The sequence below is a fragment of the Falco biarmicus genome, chromosome 7 (genome assembly GCF_023638135.1).
Source record: "Falco biarmicus isolate bFalBia1 chromosome 7, bFalBia1.pri, whole genome shotgun sequence".
Taxonomy (NCBI): Eukaryota; Metazoa; Chordata; class Aves; order Falconiformes; family Falconidae; genus Falco; species Falco biarmicus.
The window spans coordinates 1,488,206-1,506,134 of NC_079294.1; the positions used below are offsets into that span (position 1 = coordinate 1,488,206).

A 17,929-nucleotide genomic window follows, 5' to 3' on the forward strand; every position below is an offset into this window, starting at 1 on the left:
TGCATTTTTATTTTCCTCCCCACCTGCAGTTTATCACCTTAGGAAGCAGCAACTGGAAGGAGCCCGAGCACGACTGCAGAGCCCAGAATATAAACTGAGCAAAATCCGCACATCAGCCATCATGACAGACTACAACCCCAACTACTGCTTTGCAGGGAAGGCCGCCACTCTGAGCGAGCTGAAGGAGATCCCACGGAAGAACATCTCTCTGCTGCGGTAAGGCTTGCTGCAGGGCTGGCTCGCTGGCCATGGAGAGGGGAGGCAGCCTGAAGCAAAGGCAGGGATGGCGCTCCCATGCTTGTTTTACTCATTGTCAAGCATCCAAGAGAAGAAGGCGAGGGCCACCTGTCTGACTAGCTGGAAAGCACCTTGTCCAAGCCAGCCAAAATATGACAGATGTGACACTTAACGCTCCCTAAGATATTTTGATACCATGAAGCCCTCGAGCAGAAGTATAAGTTCACGAGCCTCCTGTTCCATGTTCCCACACACAGCGTAGGGTATTTCAGCTCCACATTTTCACACGATGCCCTGGGTTACACTTGCCACCTGGCAGTAACTCCCTTCCAGACCTATAGCAGTATTTCTGTTTCAGCTTTTCCTGTCACATGGAAATACATGCTCTGTTGCCCTTCAGCTCCATACTGCCCGAATGGTACTGATCAGAGCGATGTAAACTTTAGCAGGAAAAACTTCATCATTCTTATGTGCTGTCTTGCACCATCTTCTGAGGATATTAGCTTGCAGCTACCTTACTCTGTTCTCCAGTTCTTTCCTGGCTTGCTGTTTCCATCCGTGGTGATAGTGCCCTAGGACTGAGCAGGCTGCTTTATTTGTTCTGAACCATTAAGGACCCAACCTCCCTGCTTTAGTGACAGTGGTGGAAAATACTGAGAAGTTATTTTCAGAAGCTTTGAGATGGAAACAAAACTCTGTTGTTGATTCCATCTCTTACAGCAGGTTTTATTCCTATTCTTGTACTGGATGAAGAGAAGAGTTTGGCCAAGGCTGGATCCAGGACCACAGTAACATCTGTTCTCTCTTCCACCGCCCCCCCCCCCCCCCCCCCCCCCCCCCTTCTAGGGCACTAGGACATGGTGCATTTGGTGAGGTTTATGAGGGAACCGTGGTGGGCATTGCAGGGGACCCCAACCCTCTTCAAGTGGCTATCAAGGTCAGTAAACACACCTTTGTTATGCAACCATAACTACCCATAAGAGCCATATTACCTTATTACTATTGCAGTTGGAGATGCGTGTTCATCACATGCATAATGACATATGCATGTGTATGAGGCAGGTTTCCACATGCTGCTGCATCCGGGAATTATAAGCTTTGATTTTTGAGTTGTGTGGCAAGAGCAGCAGGTTGAAAGTAAAGCATCTGTCTTGTCTGCTGCATAGTGCTGTAAGGTGTGGTCTGCCCGGGAGGGGAATCCAGAAAGGGCAATCTGCTTTGTGAGCTCCGTTCCTGCCGCTCAGGAGAGACAGAATCAGTGCCCTCAGATGGGAAGTTGCATGAATCGGTCACCTGGAGACTGCATAACATAATTAGTTAAAATAAAACAACAAATTCTCTCTTGACATAAATAATTATAGCTCCCTGGAAATCAACAGAGTGCCACCAGTTCACCCCAGCTGAGAATCGGCCACAATGGCTTTTCTGCCACAATGATTTATAGATCTGAGCAGCCAAGAAAAAAAGAAACTTAAGGGGAAAAAATAGCAACAAACAGATGTTTTGGGGAGATAGTGGACTAGAAGGAGATTTCTAAATCTTGTGTAAAGAAAAGAATTACTGTTAGTATGAAGCATTTATGTGACAGCAAGCAGCAAACATTTGTAGTAATACTTATATATTATTACTTCTGTGTTTCAGTGGTGTTGAGTGCTTACTCCTAAGTTTTCACATGACATTGCCATATTTAAAAAATTGTGTTGTTTCTCAGTTACGTTTCCTTTATACTGAGAGTAGTGTTTGTCTACCGTATGTGAAACTTTCGGGTAGTCTTTTATTATTGCACAGTGTTAAATATGCTGCTGTGATATCATGCTGTTTCACATTGTTAATGGCAAGAGAAAACAGGCTGGTTTTCTGTGAAATTGCTACTGTTACATCAGGATTTGTCAGTTACTCAACCCTGAAGTTAAGGATGATCATAACCTGCTTTTGTTCTTTTATAAGCTTGTGACTCAGGGAACCAAGTCTATGAACTTCTATGAGTTCAGCCCAAACGTAGCCTTCATTAATATAAAGTTTGGTTGCTGTTTGTCCTGTCCTTCAACACCGTCTTTAAAAAAAAGAAAAAAAAAAAGAAAAGAAAAAAGTGCAGGGGCCATACATTCTGGCATTTTGTTAGGAATGTCCCTGTGCCTCTGAAGGGATGTACACAACAGCCCAGAGCAGACACTGGTAAGCAGTTGCAGCTGCCCAGGCTGCAGGCAGCAGCATGGCAGTGGCGGGCAGAAGCATATGGCCCTGCTGTTCACCTGTGGTAATCGGGGAGGGTGTCACCAGTTCTGAAAGTCTCAGCAACGGTGGGTACTTGTCAGGCCTCTGCTGCTCCCACCTGCTGCTTGTTCACCTGGTTCCCTGCAAAGCAACACCTTGAGCATCCCCAAAAGGCTGCTCCTCTCCCTGGTGGAAATCCACGCTGTGACCATGCTCACATTGCTTTTTGATGGAGCATGCCAGTCCTGATGTGACTTTCCAGAAGAAACAGGTGCAGACAGGGAATAAATTAAAAAATGTGTTTGCAACACACCCCACACATCGTTTGTGGGTATTCCACCCACGCAATAGATCATCTGTGGTGTGCTGGGTGAAGCAATCACTTATTTCTGATAGCAAATTGTGACCCTGCCTTCTGCAGCCGGCACTACTGATGACAGGAATGGGTTCCATGCCAGCCACACCAGCGGGCAGCGACCGTGCCAGCGCTCCGCGTGCAGCTGGGCAGCGGGCGCCAGGCACAGCTGTGCCCAAGGCAGCGCGTAATGCTAAAGCAGTGGGTGCAGCAGCAGGCGGTGCATGGGTGGCAGGTGCTGCCCAGGGCTGCTGCAGGAGAGCCAGCCCTAGGGCCGCTGGCGCCGTGGCTTAGCGCAGCTGGCTGCAAGCATGTGCTGCGATGGGGACATATGGAAAAGGGACATGCGTTAACACCTCTCATTTTAAAGTGCCTAATGCCTTTCTTGATGTGTACCTGAAGCTGTTTTGCTCCAGAACGCTGCGTTTAGTTACATGCACACAAAAGATCTCCGAGCAGGTCACCAGTTCCCTCGGTAACTGTAATCCAGTGGGTCACATGCAGCCTGAGAAACTGGGCACTGCAGAGGAGACCCTCCTCATAGTTCCCTGAAATCATTCACGTTACATGCTCTTTCTTCTCTTTCTCTCTCTCCTTCTTGCTCTCTCTCTCCTTCTTGCTCTCTCTCCCCTCGCTCTCCTGCTCTCCCCTCTCTCTCCTGCTCTCCCCTTCGCGCGCTCTCCCCTTCGCGCGCTCTCCCCTTCGCGCGCTCTCCCCTTCGCGCGCTCTCCCCTTCGCGCGCTCTCCCCTTCGCGCGCTCTCCCCTTCGCGCGCTCTCCCCTGTTCTCTCCCCTGTTCTCTCCCCTGTTCTCTCCCCTGTTCTCTCCCCTGTTCTCTCTCCTGTTCTCTCTCCTGTTCTCTCTCCTGTTCTCTCTCCTGCTCCCTCTCTCCTGCTCCCTCTCTCCTGCTCCCTCTCTCCTGCTCCCTCTCTCCTGCTCCCTCTCTCCTGCTCCCTCTCTCCTGCTCCCTCTCTCCTGCTCCCTCTCTCCTGCTCCCTCTCTCCTTCGCTCTCTCTCCTTCGCTCTCTCTCCTTCGCTCTCTCTCCTTCGCTCTCTCTCCTTCGCTCGCTCGTGCTCCTTCGCTCTCTCCCCCTTGCTCTCTCCCCCTTGCTCTCTCCCCCTTGCTCTCTCCCCCTTGCTCTCTCCCCCTTGCTCTCTCCCCCTTGCTCTCTTTCTCTCTTTCTCTTCCTTTGGTAGTCACCTAAATGCTCTCAATTCTTTGGTGGGATGGTCCTCACTGTCTTTATCTCTCAACAGACCCTGCCAGAAGTCTGCTCTGAGCAAGATGAGATGGATTTCCTGATGGAAGCGCTGATTATCAGGTACAGGTTTTTATTCTGATGGTGGGCAGGGGGAGAAAAAGTAATGCATGTAATAAGAATAATTTATCCACTTGCTTGGATTTGGAAAAGAAATCCAGCCTTATCTTTCATCAGATGGCATTTTAATAGCATATGAGTTACTGGTTTTGGCTACTTTTCATCTCTAACGAGGTAACTGAGGTTCTTTTGTTGCGCATCTCTCGTGGTTTAATGCCAGTAGGCAGCTCAGCCCCACGCAGCAGTGGGACAGGTAAGACAATCAGAAAACCACGAGCTGAGACAAAACCAATGTAACAGGTATAGCAAAAGTTGCATGCACAAGCAAAGCACCACAGAGAATTCATTCACTGCTTCCCATCAGCAGGTGTTTGGCCATCCACCACCTCCAGGAAAGCGAGGTTTCATCGTGCATAACGGTGACTTGGGAAGACAAATGCCAAACTCCGAATGACCCCCTCCTTCCTCCTTCCCCCAGCTTTTATTGCTGAGCACCATGCCGTGTGGTATGGGGTGTCCCTGGGGTCAGTCGGGGTGGGCTGTCCTGGCTGTGCCCCCAGCTGCTCCCTGCGGGGAGGGGTGAGCAGCCTTAATGCTGTGTGAGCCCTGCTCAGCAATGGCTAAAACGTGTTATCCACACTGTTTTCATCACAAATCCAAAACTTAGCAGCATATGAGTTACTGTGAAGAAAATTAACCCAGCCCAAAGCAGTATATCTCAACTTCTGCTGGTTGGTTCTGCTGGTTATGTTCAGAGGAGTAAAAAGGCACATATTTATACAAACACATTCTGCGTTTGAAACATTTTCTTTTTCAGAGAATCCCATTGCCCTTTTACTTAGTATAGATCATGTCCCAAAGCCCTCGCAAAACATTTTCAATGATGAAATGGCAAGCAATAGGAGAGGTAAAGATTAGAGCCCCCTGCGCAGTGACGCAGAGCTCCAGGCTCTGGAGGCCAGCACCAGGGAGGGCAGTACGCACAGGCTGTGTGCTGGGGGGAAGCTTTCAGCCTTGGAGCCCAGGGCTTTAACTACATTATCTCTTGCAAATAACAGTGAGAGGTTTTGTAAGAGCAGGTTTGGCAGCTGAAGAAGGAGAAGGTGTGGAAAGCTTTTCCCATTGTGGCTTTCAGTTAGTAGCTAAGTGTGTGTGCAGCCTTTCTGCTTTTCCGATCGGCAGAACTGTTTGCCATAGGTAAGCGCTTTTTGCAGTGAAGGTCCCTTTCTTTGCACAAAAATAATTGAGTGAGATGCTTGGAAATCTCTGTAGGGATAAGGCGGTGAATGTGGCTCGCAGAGGTGGGGCACAGCCCTTCTGTGGCTGCTTCTCTTAGATGTGTTCTGGCTTTTGATGTCTTTGCAAGCTTGACAGAACCTTTGTAAGGTCTCATCTATGCAACCTTCCGACAGTGAACGATGAGATCTATAAAACCTGCCTGGAAAAGATAACAGGCAGCCATTCCTATTGTTATAAGCTTCTAGTCTTGGAATTTACTTCATTAATCCAAATCCAGAACCTTAAAACAATAGTATAGTCAAGGATGACTTTCAAATAGTAGTATAGTGAAGGTTAATAGTAAGTGATCAGAATTTATGCATTTTTAATTTGTGCAACAAAGAAATTCCTCTTCTCATTGTCTGGCCGAGCTCATGTGTAGATGCTGTTTTTCTGCTATTAAGGCATGAATCTCATGACAGTGTCACTTCCTAAAGTCTTCGAGACCTTTGGCAGCTGAGCAGGAGGTAACACTGATGTATAGGATTTTAGAGCAATTTCAATCGATTGCAGAGTGCTTTGATTCACTTAGTAGCACGTGATTCTCTTCCCCAGCTTCCTTTCCATTTTTAGTTCCTGTGTTATCCAGGTAATCATTATCCAAGGGAAGATGCTGCTTCCTAATGACCGAGTCTTACTGAGCTTCTTGACAATCTCAGCGTCCTTTTGTAAGAGGCAGAAAGCCATCACGTAAGCAGCTGGTGCAGTAGGTATTAGCTGAGTCCCTCTTTGGCAGAGTACATACTGAACTGAGTCCACCAAACTAGACAGATGTATACTTAAAATAACCAATGCTGAATTAAAATCCCCATCGGTCAGGGTTCTGTTTCACAAACACCAATAATATTTGTGTATTTGAGGTGCTAAGCTTCCTTTTCCCTCTCATGTCACCCCCATCTTTCAGTCAGTGTGTCCCTTAGATTCCCCCTTCACAGGCAGAAGGCTCTGCTCTACTGTCAGCTTTTCACATCTGTTGAAAGCTTTTCAGAGGCAAAGCCAGGCAGCATAGCCATGGTCATGGGCTGGCATAGTCCGGGGGGCATTTCGATATGGCTGGAGTAGGAATTTGCCTGGTAGCATGCTCTGCCTCAGGATTTGCTCCGATCCAGGTTGTCAGAGCTCCAGGCACAGTGAGCGTGATGGCTGTTGGCCAGGTCCTGACGCTGTCTTTCTCTCCCCTGGTGCTGTGATCCTGGATTCCAGCAAGTTCAATCACCAAAACATCGTGCAGTGCGTCGGGGTTAGCCTCCAGACGCTGCCTCGCTTCATTCTGCTTGAGCTCATGGCTGGAGGAGATATGAAGAGCTTTCTTCGGCAGAATCGACCCAGAGTGGTGAGAGAACTTCCCTGCTAGACTTGTGGTTGATTTTACTATGCCTGCTTTTTATGATTTTTATGAATTGGATAAAGGCCCTGAAGCCAAGCAGGGCTGTGTATGTGTCCCAGCCCCTACAAACTTCAGGATACATACATCTATCCACTGGACGTAAGCAGATGGTCAGTGAGAGAAAATGAAAGCAGCGCCAGAAACATAATAGCAGTCTATTAGTAACTGAGGAGGAAAGAGGAAAATCCTGTCCTGCCGTTCTAGAGTTCTCTGCCAACTAGACTACAAATTACGGGGCTTGCTTTCCTCAATGTCTGCCTTGTTTTCTGTGCGCCGTGATGGTGCGCAAGGAGCTGAAGTTCCGACACTGATAGGCAGTAACAGGAATTGGTAGCACGAGGTCCCCAGCAGGTGTGCATCAGCACCATATGGAGATGCATAAAAACCAGCTGAAGAGCTGAGCCTGCACACAGTAGCACTGTGACAGGGATTTAAATCAATGCAAATGAAATTATCAGGTCAAATATTTTTGTTTAAGAAAACACCACTTTTACGAAAGCTGTTGTGAGGGTTTTTGCAAATTATCTCTGATTTCTAATACAATATTAATGCCAACCAAGTATGATGAATATTTGGAATTAATTAGTTTCGGTGTTCCTATAATTAATAGCTGCTTCCAGGTATGTGTTCTTCTGAACAGTGTGATCCTGGGCACCTCTGTTAAATAAGTATATATCTCTTGAGTGGAGGCTTCCAAAAATAAAAAAAAAAATAAAAAAATAAGAGTTAGGCCTGATGCTGTTACTCCCTGCTGTACTGAGGTGCCTGTGCTGGCTGCCGGCAGGGCCAGGGGTGGCTGGCTGGTGCCTCATGCACTCCTACACCGCATGCTGCAGTTGCATAGCTGCTTCTCCACACACATGTGCACCCCAAATAGTTATGACCATACAGCTTCACATGCACATGCTCCTGTGCTGGTAGTAACATGTTGAAAGGTCGAGCTTAACCTCTTCCTCATACAGGAGTAAATATACTAATTAAACGCGCTTACAGCACCCAGATGGAGGAGTTTTGGCATTTGTAGTGAAATTGGTACAATTTCTGTGAGCAGATAAAGCCTGTGGGCAGCAGAGAATAATAAATAAATAAATAAATAAATAAATACTCTTATCTGAATATTATGTATAGTTGTAATATAAAGAACTGTTTTTTTAAATATGATGTGAAACCAAACCTGCCGCTATGTTAGCCGGTGTGCTCGCGGATAGCAAATACAATAGTCCAGGTCCCCTTAGCACTGAAAAACCTGCTCCCCAATGCACCTTTTCTGAACACAGAAGTGGCCCCAGCATTAACGGGTTTCACCGCAAGTGTCCCTGGCTGCAGGGAAAGGGCACGTCCACCCACCTCTTCCGACAGAGGCATCCCAGAGCAGGGAGGTCTGGACGCCTGGGGTTCGATTTCCCCTCCTTGCTCCTCATTTCCTCTCCAGAAATGCCTGCTTATGGCTGTCAAAGTTCTCCCGGGCAGATATCCAAGCGCTTTGTATAATAATTTGCCTGGCCAGTAAAAATAGTGCTCAGTGGCTGTAGTGTATGTTACATGGTTTGAGCATGAGAAATTACAGTAATAACAGCATCCAGAAACAAAAGCAGCCTTATAAAGAACAATTTATTTGATATCTCTTGGGCTTTTGATCAGCAGTGTAGTAATTCCTCCCCATCCTTGCTGAGAGCAGTACAGAAGTTCCTGGAGAAACACCAAGGAAATTTCCCTGTGGGGAAGTAAACATGGGATGTATGATAAACAGGGCTTATGGGATGAAGATAAGCAGGGCTGCTGGAGAGGGGCTGCTTCGCTGCTCTTAGTGAGGGGAGCGGGTGAGGAGGGGCTGGTGCCGTCCCGCAGCCCCGCGGCTCAGCATCCCGCCTGCCGTGCTCCGAGGGCTCTGCCCTTCCCCACAGCGGGTGGGGGACGCTGCCCACCCGCATCCCGCGCTCCCCCCGAGGTTCATGTGCTAATTGCTGTAGAAAACTTACTAACTCTTTAGCGGTGTGTGGGATGCTCTCTCCCCCCCACCTGCGAAGGCCGCTTGGCTTCCGATGTCCCGCAGCCGGGCCCAGCGGGGCTGATCCCCGCACCGGGGCTGCTCGGGCCAGGCCCTGCGTCCCTGGGCGCTGCTCGGGGAGGGGAAGGGAAACCTCAGCGTCGCTTGGCTTAAACAGGAGTTTTCTTTTCGCTTTGGTCTGCTTATGTTCCTCCCTGCTCCCGCCTGGCCCCGCGGGTACGCCTCTGCCTTATCGCCCTGCCCGCTGCGGTGTCCCCGCCTGGCCCGTGTCCTGCTCCGCTCTTCCTCCCTCGCCGGCCCGCCGCCTCCCCCAGAACCAGCCGTCCACGCTGGCCATGCAGGACCTGCTGAACATCGCCAGGGACATCGCCTGCGGCTGCAGATACCTGGAGGAGAATCATTTCATCCACAGGTGAGGAGAACGGCCCCTTCCGGTGTGGCCCGAGGGCGACGGGCTCACGGGTTACACAGAGCACGGCGTTTCCCCTGCCAGCACGGGCTCGGGCTCGGCTGTCCGGGCTGGTCCCACTGGTCTCACTGGTTTGCGGTGGAGTCAGGCCGTGCTCTGCCCTTCGGGCTGCGGGGGGCGAGGAGAGCCCCGTCCTCCCTCCCCGGGGCGGGCTGCGGGGCGGGCGGGTGTGCGGGTGGGTCTGCGCCACCAGGGGGCGGTGTCGCCCGTGGGAGCCGCTGAGGCGCGGCGGCCGCCGCGCCCCCCGCCCGGCCCTGCCCTACCGCCCCCCGCACGGCCAGCACGGGGGAGAGGGGGCTGGTCGCGCCCCTTTCTCCTCGTTCGCAGAGCAAAAAAAATGTTGAGGTGGCAGGCGTCAAATATAATAAATAATAAATTTATTTTATAAGAAACTTATTATATGTAAACTTATTTTATAAATAATCAAATAAGGCGAGTGTTATCGAAGATGTAAGGGTTATTGTATCTATGTATCTATACAACGTGTGTATATTTGGGACTGTTGCCTTTTGAAGTTCCCTGTCAGATACTGGGCTCCTTTGCTTCTGGTGAAGAGCTGCTTCGGCTCGCCATGTCCCAGGCACCACGTACGCCCGGCTGCTGGGTGGTACTGGCCGGCTGCTGGGTGATGCTGGCCGGTGTGGGCTCAGCCCTGCTGTGCGGAGCCGGGGGCGGCCGGCGCGGGAGGGTGGCATGAGCAGCTGGGAGCTGTGTGGGGGGCGCCTGGCTTCGCCCCACACGGGCTACCTGTGGGGAGCAGAGGGGCAGAGCTGGGCACGAGGGACAGGGACTGGGGAGACTGCGGGGAACGAGTGCCAAGCAGCAATGGGAGCAAAAAGCCATGACGTGGGGGTACGGAATATGTTATGGCCTCATGGTTAGAGCATCTGAGGAAGTTTTCAGCCTCCTTCATCCTGGAACAACAAATCAGTTCCTCTGAAGAAAGGGTTAAACTTTTCTGCCCTTAAAAAAGAGGAACAGTAAAAGCATGTCACAAGTTTTGACTCTTGGATCTTTTAAGTACCTGAGAGGATCCGTATTCTAATTGGAAACTTTAAAGTTAATCACTACAGCATTACTTGTTAACAACCCTTACTGTAATAGCAATGTCCTTCACCAACCTCTGCCCACCTGATCTGCTGAGTTTATGACCGGCACAGATTTTGATTGCTGCCAGAAGTCCAATAGAAACGGCACAGACTTTTTCTCCACAGGAGTTTTATAAAACCAATTTTCCTTCCTCCTGTCAGGTAGATGTTCCCTGGTTTTCTTATCGTAGGTCACTGAGCCCAGCAGCCATCACATACAGCTTGTAACGCTGGTCCCAAGGGGACAGGTCAGCTGTCACTGCCCAGGGTTGATCTCCATTTCAGGAAAGAGATGGAAGAAACGTGCTTGAGTCTTTTAACAGCAGCATAGCTTTTTTATAAAAGGCTCTGGGTCAGTTTTTGCACTGTTGGATCTATGGTATAGGCAACCTGGGAAGGGACTCATTTTGTTTCAGCCTCAGTTCAGGAAAAGAGTGCAGGAGAACCGTGCTCAGGCTCCTGCGCCTTAGTGCTGCTCGGAGCGGGTCGGGAAGGGGAGGTTCTTGCTGCGGACAGCAAGTACCCTGGGGGAAAAGTGGTCTAGTGGGGCTGTGGAGATGTCACCAAGGGCAGGTCTTGTCTAGGAGTCACAGCTGCTGATGGAAGAGAAAGCTGAGCTTGGCTTGCAGATCTGGAGGGATTTTTCAGGGCTGGCAGTGGGAAGAAACATGAGTTGTTCAAGGAGCTCCTTTTTCTTGGCAGCGAACAGGACACCCCCCCACCAGTGCTATGATTTTTAATGAATTTCTTTTCAGAATGCGTATTCAAGGTGAACACAAATCCTTCAGTCTTGGCCACATAGTCATTGCTGCCACTCGTCACAGGCTACACCTGCCCCAGCAGCTGGCTGCTCCCATGTGTAGTTTTGCTTGGCTCCACCGCAGGTAGCAGGAGCAGCAAAGCAACACTTTACCAGATCTGGGTCTACACGGACTTCCCAAGCAGCTTACCAAGATTACCCAACAGCATCACATCTGTAACTGATGGAGACACTGCTGCAATGCTGCTCTTCTAAAAAAAATTACAGCAAGAAAGAAATCTGTCATAATGTGGTTGAAACAAAAGAGGTTGGGTCTGTCCCTGGTCCAACACTGACCCTGTTTTCTGCCTTAGTGAAAGGAGACCGGAGCGGCCAATGTTTGGAAAACACTGGGTAGAAAATGTAATGGAAACGCAGTTTAAGAATTTTGGTTAATGAAGATGATAATGTAGCTAGCTGGCTTTATTTCTTATTTTTAATAAACTTTTCTCATTTGTGTAAAGGTGACTTGGCTAAGGTTTGCAGGACTGTATCTAATCTTTCTTTATTCCTTTAGCTATTTAAGAGTTTAGAATTAGATTTTATTTTTTTTTTAAAGAGATATAGCTGCAAGGAATTGCCTTTTGACCTGCACTGGAGCAGGACGAATAGCCAAGATCGGTGACTTTGGGATGGCGAGGGATATTTACAGGTAAGTGAAAGGCCATTTCAGTCCTGTGAGTAACTCAGTAATCTGTGTCATTTTGACTGGTGTGAACTGCCTCATGGTGTCTGAAGCAGTGGAACATCCGTCATGTGTCTGGATTTGATTACCGGTTAACTAATTGGAGTGAACAGGCTGTACACTAACACATCTGTGCCCACTAGCCGATATGCTTCAGCTGTGTTTATTCCAGACTGGGCCCCAGGGAACGCTGCAATCGCATGTGGACACTAAACCAAGCATAGGCAAATTTATTAGCTAGTTGATTATAAATAATCTCAAATTAAAGAAAAAATAAAACAAAACCAAACCCCAACCATAATTCTCAGTTTATGATGTCAAGAAAACTTGCTGCACCAGCACAGTGTGCGAAGCACCGGCAAATTGGATGTCTTCAGCTGTGCACCTACAGCACCCTGGGTTCCCACCCCAGCTGCCGCGGTAGGAGGTACTGCGGCGGTGCGCTCTTTGTGGGGATGGCTTCTCGGTTTTCCCTCTCGGCCCCCATTGCTGCATGCAATCCCCAGCTGCTGTTGCTGTGGTGAGAACAGCTTTTATATATCTGAGCCCTTTCCAACGTGTGACATTCTCCGCGCGTTTTCTCTTCCCAGAGCGAGTTATTACCGCAAGGGAGGCAGAGCCATGCTTCCTGTCAAGTGGATGCCACCAGAAGCTTTTCTAGAGGGCATTTTCACCTCCAAGACCGACACCTGGTAACAAATGTCTTTTAATCACTTCTGCTACTCAGTGATAAGGGTAAGAAATGTACTGCTTGAGAATAAAAAAGTCTGTTCGGCAGGAACCTTAAAAAAAGGTCAGAATTTCACAGAATATTAGAAGTCTTCCCTTCTCAACAGAAGTACAGCTAAAGGATTCTGAATGAATTAAAAAATCTAATGTAAAAGGAGGTAATAAAAGTTCACTATACATAAATGTAGAGTATCATGTTTAGATTCCCAAGAAGTCTCAGTTAAAAATCAAAATGCCATCAGACATTTCCCTCAACCCTCAGGATCTGCCACTCAGTTTCTATCGGTGACGCAGCCTGCTTATCTGTCTTGTAAATGACTCTCTGTGTACCACCTAGGATTACTCTTTCGTATAATTTCTTTTTGTTCTGTATAAAATGACAGCAGATTTAATCAAAGTCCTTGCTGGTTGCTGAGGAAACAATATTTATATATCGGTTCCTCATATAACTTGATCCTTCTTTGAAATCAGCACCCCCAGCAGCAGCACGTGCAGGCATGGGGGGTGGAATCTTTCCCTCTCCCCGTCCCGCAGGGTCTCCGCAGGGTGTGCTGAGCCGTTCCCTCAGCACCACGCTGACCCAGCTTCCTGAAGCTCTTGGTGGTGCTGCAAGAGAAGGGCTTGCTTGTTGGCATCCCACTGTCAGCAGCCGGTACTAAATGTTGTGAAGTGCTACAGTTGCCGTAATAGGCTATTGTAAGTGAAAAGTACTGGAAATTTCTTCCACCTTTGCAGCAAATGGTGACTGTTACAATTCTGACCCTGCTGAAGCCTTGTCAGAACTCTCTGGACTGCCCTGGGTCTGTCACATGTAACTTCCAGTGGCACTGCCGCACTGACCCACAGATGTCAAGAAGGAGAGCAAGGTACCAGGACAAAAAATAAGTGCTGCTGCCTTTCGGTTTCACTGGCTGGCTCTTACTTGGTTTTGTTCTTGAACATCCTATTCCCAAACGTTGACTCAAGCCTCTCGAGCCTTCCCAGGCCAGGTGGGAATCGCCATGCCAGACCCAACAGTCAGCCCATCCGTAGGGTAGGGTGCTCCGACGATGCCTGCTCTGACATAACAAATGCAGCAGAAGGAACATTTTCAGTTATTCACGTATTTTGAAACCTCTGCAAAGCTAGTTTTGGAGCTTGAGCAAAGGTTTTGATTGATTATTTTTTTGTATCAAAGTTGACTCATAATCACGCTAATTGTACATTACTGTGGTTGGCCTACAGCTTCGGAAGGTTGGCGCTGTGGTGTTACCTACGTGGCTTCATGCCGGGTTTGTGGAGCACAAAGCAAACCTAACTGGTATTGTTGGCTGCTCCCTGACACAGGTCCTTTGGTGTGCTGCTTTGGGAGATTTTCTCTCTAGGCTACATGCCCTACCCCTGCAAAACCAATCAGGAAGTGCTGGAATTTGTCACCAGTGGAGGAAGAATGGATCCACCAAGAAACTGTCCGGGACCAGTGTAAGTACTTCCTTACTCCCACAGCCCAAGGGATAGTGGGTGGCAAACAGGTTAGACAGAGGCAACTAGACGCCCTTAGCCAGGGAATGGTATTGCCCCAGGGTTGGGGGGGTAGTTTGGAATGTCTCTTGAGCCACTGCCTCCCGTACAGAGCCTAGAGCACTCTGGGATTTGCTGGAAGTAGTGGTCCCCTAATGGCTTGGGATCCAAGGATGCAGAAATGACATGGCCAGTTTTGGGCCCCTCCATTGGGCCCCGCACCAGGTGCAGTTCCTCTGGACCCATGGTCACTTCATACTGGAACACATTTGGCATAATTACCTTTCTTGATCAATACTTTTTTTTTTTTTTTTTTTTTTTCTCTTCTTATGTTAAGATACCGGATCATGACACAGTGCTGGCAGCACAGCCCAGAGTATCGGCCAAACTTCTCCACCATCCTGGAAAGAATCAAGTATTGCACACAGGTACTGTTCTTTGGTTATCCAGGTGAATGGTAATCCATGGACTGCCAGCTGTCCAAGAGCAACTAGATTTAGTGCCCAAAACAAGTGAAGAGTCCTGCCGGGCTGAGTGGATTCCTTTCCCATTTGTGGTGGTGCTGCTGGCTCAGCTGCTCTTTTAATTTGGGTTTTCTGGTATCTGCCTTCACTCTCCCATCTTCAGCCCAACAGAAATGAGATTATACTGCTTCTGAGTAGGTGGATGCTTTCAGCTCTCAGCTTGTTCAGTAGCAAAATGTCCTCAATTTTGTGATGGAAAGGTGTTAAGAATCTCTTTTAGGGTCCATATTCTGACCTTGCCTAATGCTGCTCAGAAGCCATAGCTGAACTGGTGTGGAGTGGAGGGAGGGGATGAGCTGGCACGGTGAGTTCATCATCTGGGAGCATTTCACAGCTACAGAGCTGGATTCAACCTCCCAAGGGAGGAATTATAGACTGGTGACCCCAGCTTAGCTGCTGATTTCAGTAAAGCACAGCCCCTGCCCAAAAGGAGCATGTAAATGAGAGAGCATCTCTGCGAGCCCTGTGAGCGTGTGATACCCAGGGGGCACAGAGCATCTTGCGTGGCATGCAGGAATACTGCCCAAACCTGATGGCAGCCTCTGCCAAAAGCTTTTTCACTCTCATCGCTATTTCTCTTAAAACGCAGCGGTGACAGTCACCCCGGGGGTGCTTGGGGTGTAACAGATTCTGGTCTCTCTTTTTCAGGACCCTGATGTGATCAACACTGAGCTGCCCGTGGAGTGTGGCCCGGCGCCAGAGGATGAAGGGAGTATGGTCGTGCGCCCCAACATTTCCAGTGGGGTGGTGCCTCTGTTGGTAAGCCCTTCTCTCACTCCTCAGACCACGCCTGAAGCGCTGGGCTCCCAGCATGCCGGACACAAACTTGTCCAGTGTCCCCAGGAGCTCCTGGTGGAGACCCTGAGCAGCCGGGCTGCCCGAGGGCCCAGCCTGCCATGCCTCAGTGATTTCAGCAGCGGGTCCTGCTTCCAGCAGACCTCAAACCAGAAGGTGGAGCTCAGCAATCCACCCACTCACAGACTTAAAAACAAAACAAAAAATCTTTGGAACCCAACCTATGGATCGTGGGTGCTAGACAACATCTGTCACTTCAGCCCCAACTCCAATCTCAAAGCAGCTCCAGAGCGGGAAGATTCGGGTTTTGATGGGAATTGCAGTTCTTCTCCTAGCTCTCGGGCATCTCCAGCATCTCCAAGTCGAAGCAACTGCCCTCACCTGGGTATCAGTGGGATTGAACTGGTGAAACTCCAGGCGTTCCCCTGCGGCAATGTAAATTATGCTTACGACGACCTGTGCTGCAGCAGTGACCACCAGCCTTCAGCTCTGGCAGAGGCCGGAGCAGCTGTGCTAAGGAGCTCCAGTCTGCACAGGGAGGAAAAGCCTTTTTATAAAGCAGAGAAAACAGTGAGAGAGAGGGACTCTGGTCTGTCTTTGTCAGATGACCTGAGTGTTACACCAGTATAACAGAAACGGTTCTTCCAAAGCTGAGGGAATGTCTGGAAGGACTGCTTCCTATTTCACTTACTTCCTCCCTTCAGGTTCCTTGAGATGGGTGATGTTTCAACATCAGCAACGTTCTGCTTCCTCCTTCTACCTGCCAGACCCCCAGATCGTTAAAGACAGTTGCATTTCTATCTCTGTCCATCGAATGTGTTCCACTGAACCAGCTTCGAGGTGGAGAACAGTGGCACCGCTGCTCTGATTCAGCATATGACACTAATGAATGGACTCCTCCTCAGTCTGCTCAAGTGAAGAGAAACGGACCTACCCTCCGACCGCAGCATTTGGATGGAAATAATGACCAACACAGGTTGTGCTTCCTTCTGACCCTAGAAACCAAACCCACGTGCTGTGCCAGCAGCAACCACCCTGCAAAGGCTGCTGTGTTCCTGAGAGCTTTTTACAGTTCTGATGACTTCCTGATGATGCTTGTGCACTGTAAGGGAAGTAACTAAATAGCAGCCACTTTTGCATCTGTTTTATGAGCAGACCCTGCAGACAAAGATGAAAATGAAGGTACTGTTTCCATTTTGAGCAGTAGGAGGGATGAAAAAAAATCCAGACTCCTCTGAGCATGTGCTTTGAAAACAGGCAATGAAGAGGAAAACATATTTACTATTAAAAAGACCAAAACACCTTGGTGGAGCTAATAGTATCCCTTTGAATAGTGAAGGAAATGTGCTCCCTGCCTCATGGTGTCTTTTTCCTCCCAGCTCCTGGCATGGAAGGGACAGGTGGTTTTTCGAGAAAGGGTGAGCTGCATGGCGTGATGAGAAACTGACTGTCTCTCTCTTTAATGGGCTTTACTTGGGATGAACTTCATTTTTGTAAGTACTTCAACATCCAGCAGTACTTTCCTGTGCGATGTTGGTAAGCATTTAAGCTGAGGTTCTCTGGTAACTGTTGAGCATTTGGTGCGCTGGAGCTCTTGGCTTTAGCACCTGCTCCTCTGCGCTAGAAACCAGGTAATGGAGGGGAGGGCAGAGGGATGGGCAGCCTGGTACGGCACGGAGCCCTTTACACAGGGAGGCAGAACGGCTCAGCCATTTGAGAAGGCTGAAATCGTGACTTGCCTCCACACACCCGAGCAGGTCGGCATTTCTTCTCACCTTGCAAGCGTACAGACCTGCTGGTAGTTGTCATGTCTTTGGAAGGCAGCTCGTTTCTAAGACTTTGTTCTGTTGCTTAAGGTCTAAACTGATGTTTACTGGTTAAAGCCTGAAAAATAGGAAACTGAAAAATTAAATTGGATATTTATTTGGATAAATCCAAATAATTTGGATTAAGCCTGAACGGCCTCAGAGACATTCTGTCCTTGTCCCACTCCTGAATGTTGCCCTGCCAGCCTATAGTGGCAAACAGACATGTAACAGGCTATGGCAGGGTGCTGGCAGGCTGCCTGAGGGGAGAGTCCCTGCTGATCACCCGTACGGCCAGTCGGAGTGTGGGCTGGCAGGAGGGTTTGCTCCGACCACGCAGGCTCCCTGTCCCCAGCGTCGCTCGGGGATGGACATGGCTGCGATGCAGTGAGGGAAGTACAGAGTGAAGGCTCCGAACCCATCTCGAGTGACATGCGTCCTCGGTGCGGGTTTGCACCTGGTGGTCTGTTGCACGCTTCCAACAGTTTTAGGGCTTTGGCTCTAGAGTGAATAGTTTTATATACCATCATGTCCAGACCCAAGTGGTGACAATGGCCACCCCTCAGTAATGACCCGTATGGTATGGAAATAATTCCAAATCCAATGACAGATGCTCAGGACAGGGGGGTCCCTCTGTGCATGGGCAAATTCCAGGAGCGGTGCAGGGGCTGAAGGGCTTAGTGGCCAAGGGAGATGGTTGCCTTTCCCTCACGCCCTTCTTTCCATTTCACCTTCACT

At 49.2% G+C, this 17,929-nt stretch overlaps 1 protein-coding gene across 1 annotated transcript in view; it reads left to right on the plus strand.

Annotated features, from left to right (window-relative positions):
- The window catches only part of LTK (leukocyte receptor tyrosine kinase), a 96,738-nt gene extending 80,061 nt beyond the window's left edge, over positions 1-16,677 (plus strand). Inside the window, exons 20-29 of the mRNA XM_056346818.1 lie at positions 30-216; positions 1,084-1,174; positions 4,063-4,127; positions 6,606-6,735; positions 9,112-9,209; positions 11,713-11,805; positions 12,429-12,530; positions 13,894-14,028; positions 14,405-14,495; positions 15,240-16,677. Coding sequence (XP_056202793.1) covers positions 30-216; positions 1,084-1,174; positions 4,063-4,127; positions 6,606-6,735; positions 9,112-9,209; positions 11,713-11,805; positions 12,429-12,530; positions 13,894-14,028; positions 14,405-14,495; positions 15,240-16,016 — 1,769 coding nt within the window. The 3' untranslated portion in view covers positions 16,017-16,677. The remainder of the gene's footprint in view (positions 1-29; positions 217-1,083; positions 1,175-4,062; positions 4,128-6,605; positions 6,736-9,111; positions 9,210-11,712; positions 11,806-12,428; positions 12,531-13,893; positions 14,029-14,404; positions 14,496-15,239) is intronic.
- The last annotated feature ends 1,252 nt before the right edge of the window (positions 16,678-17,929 follow it).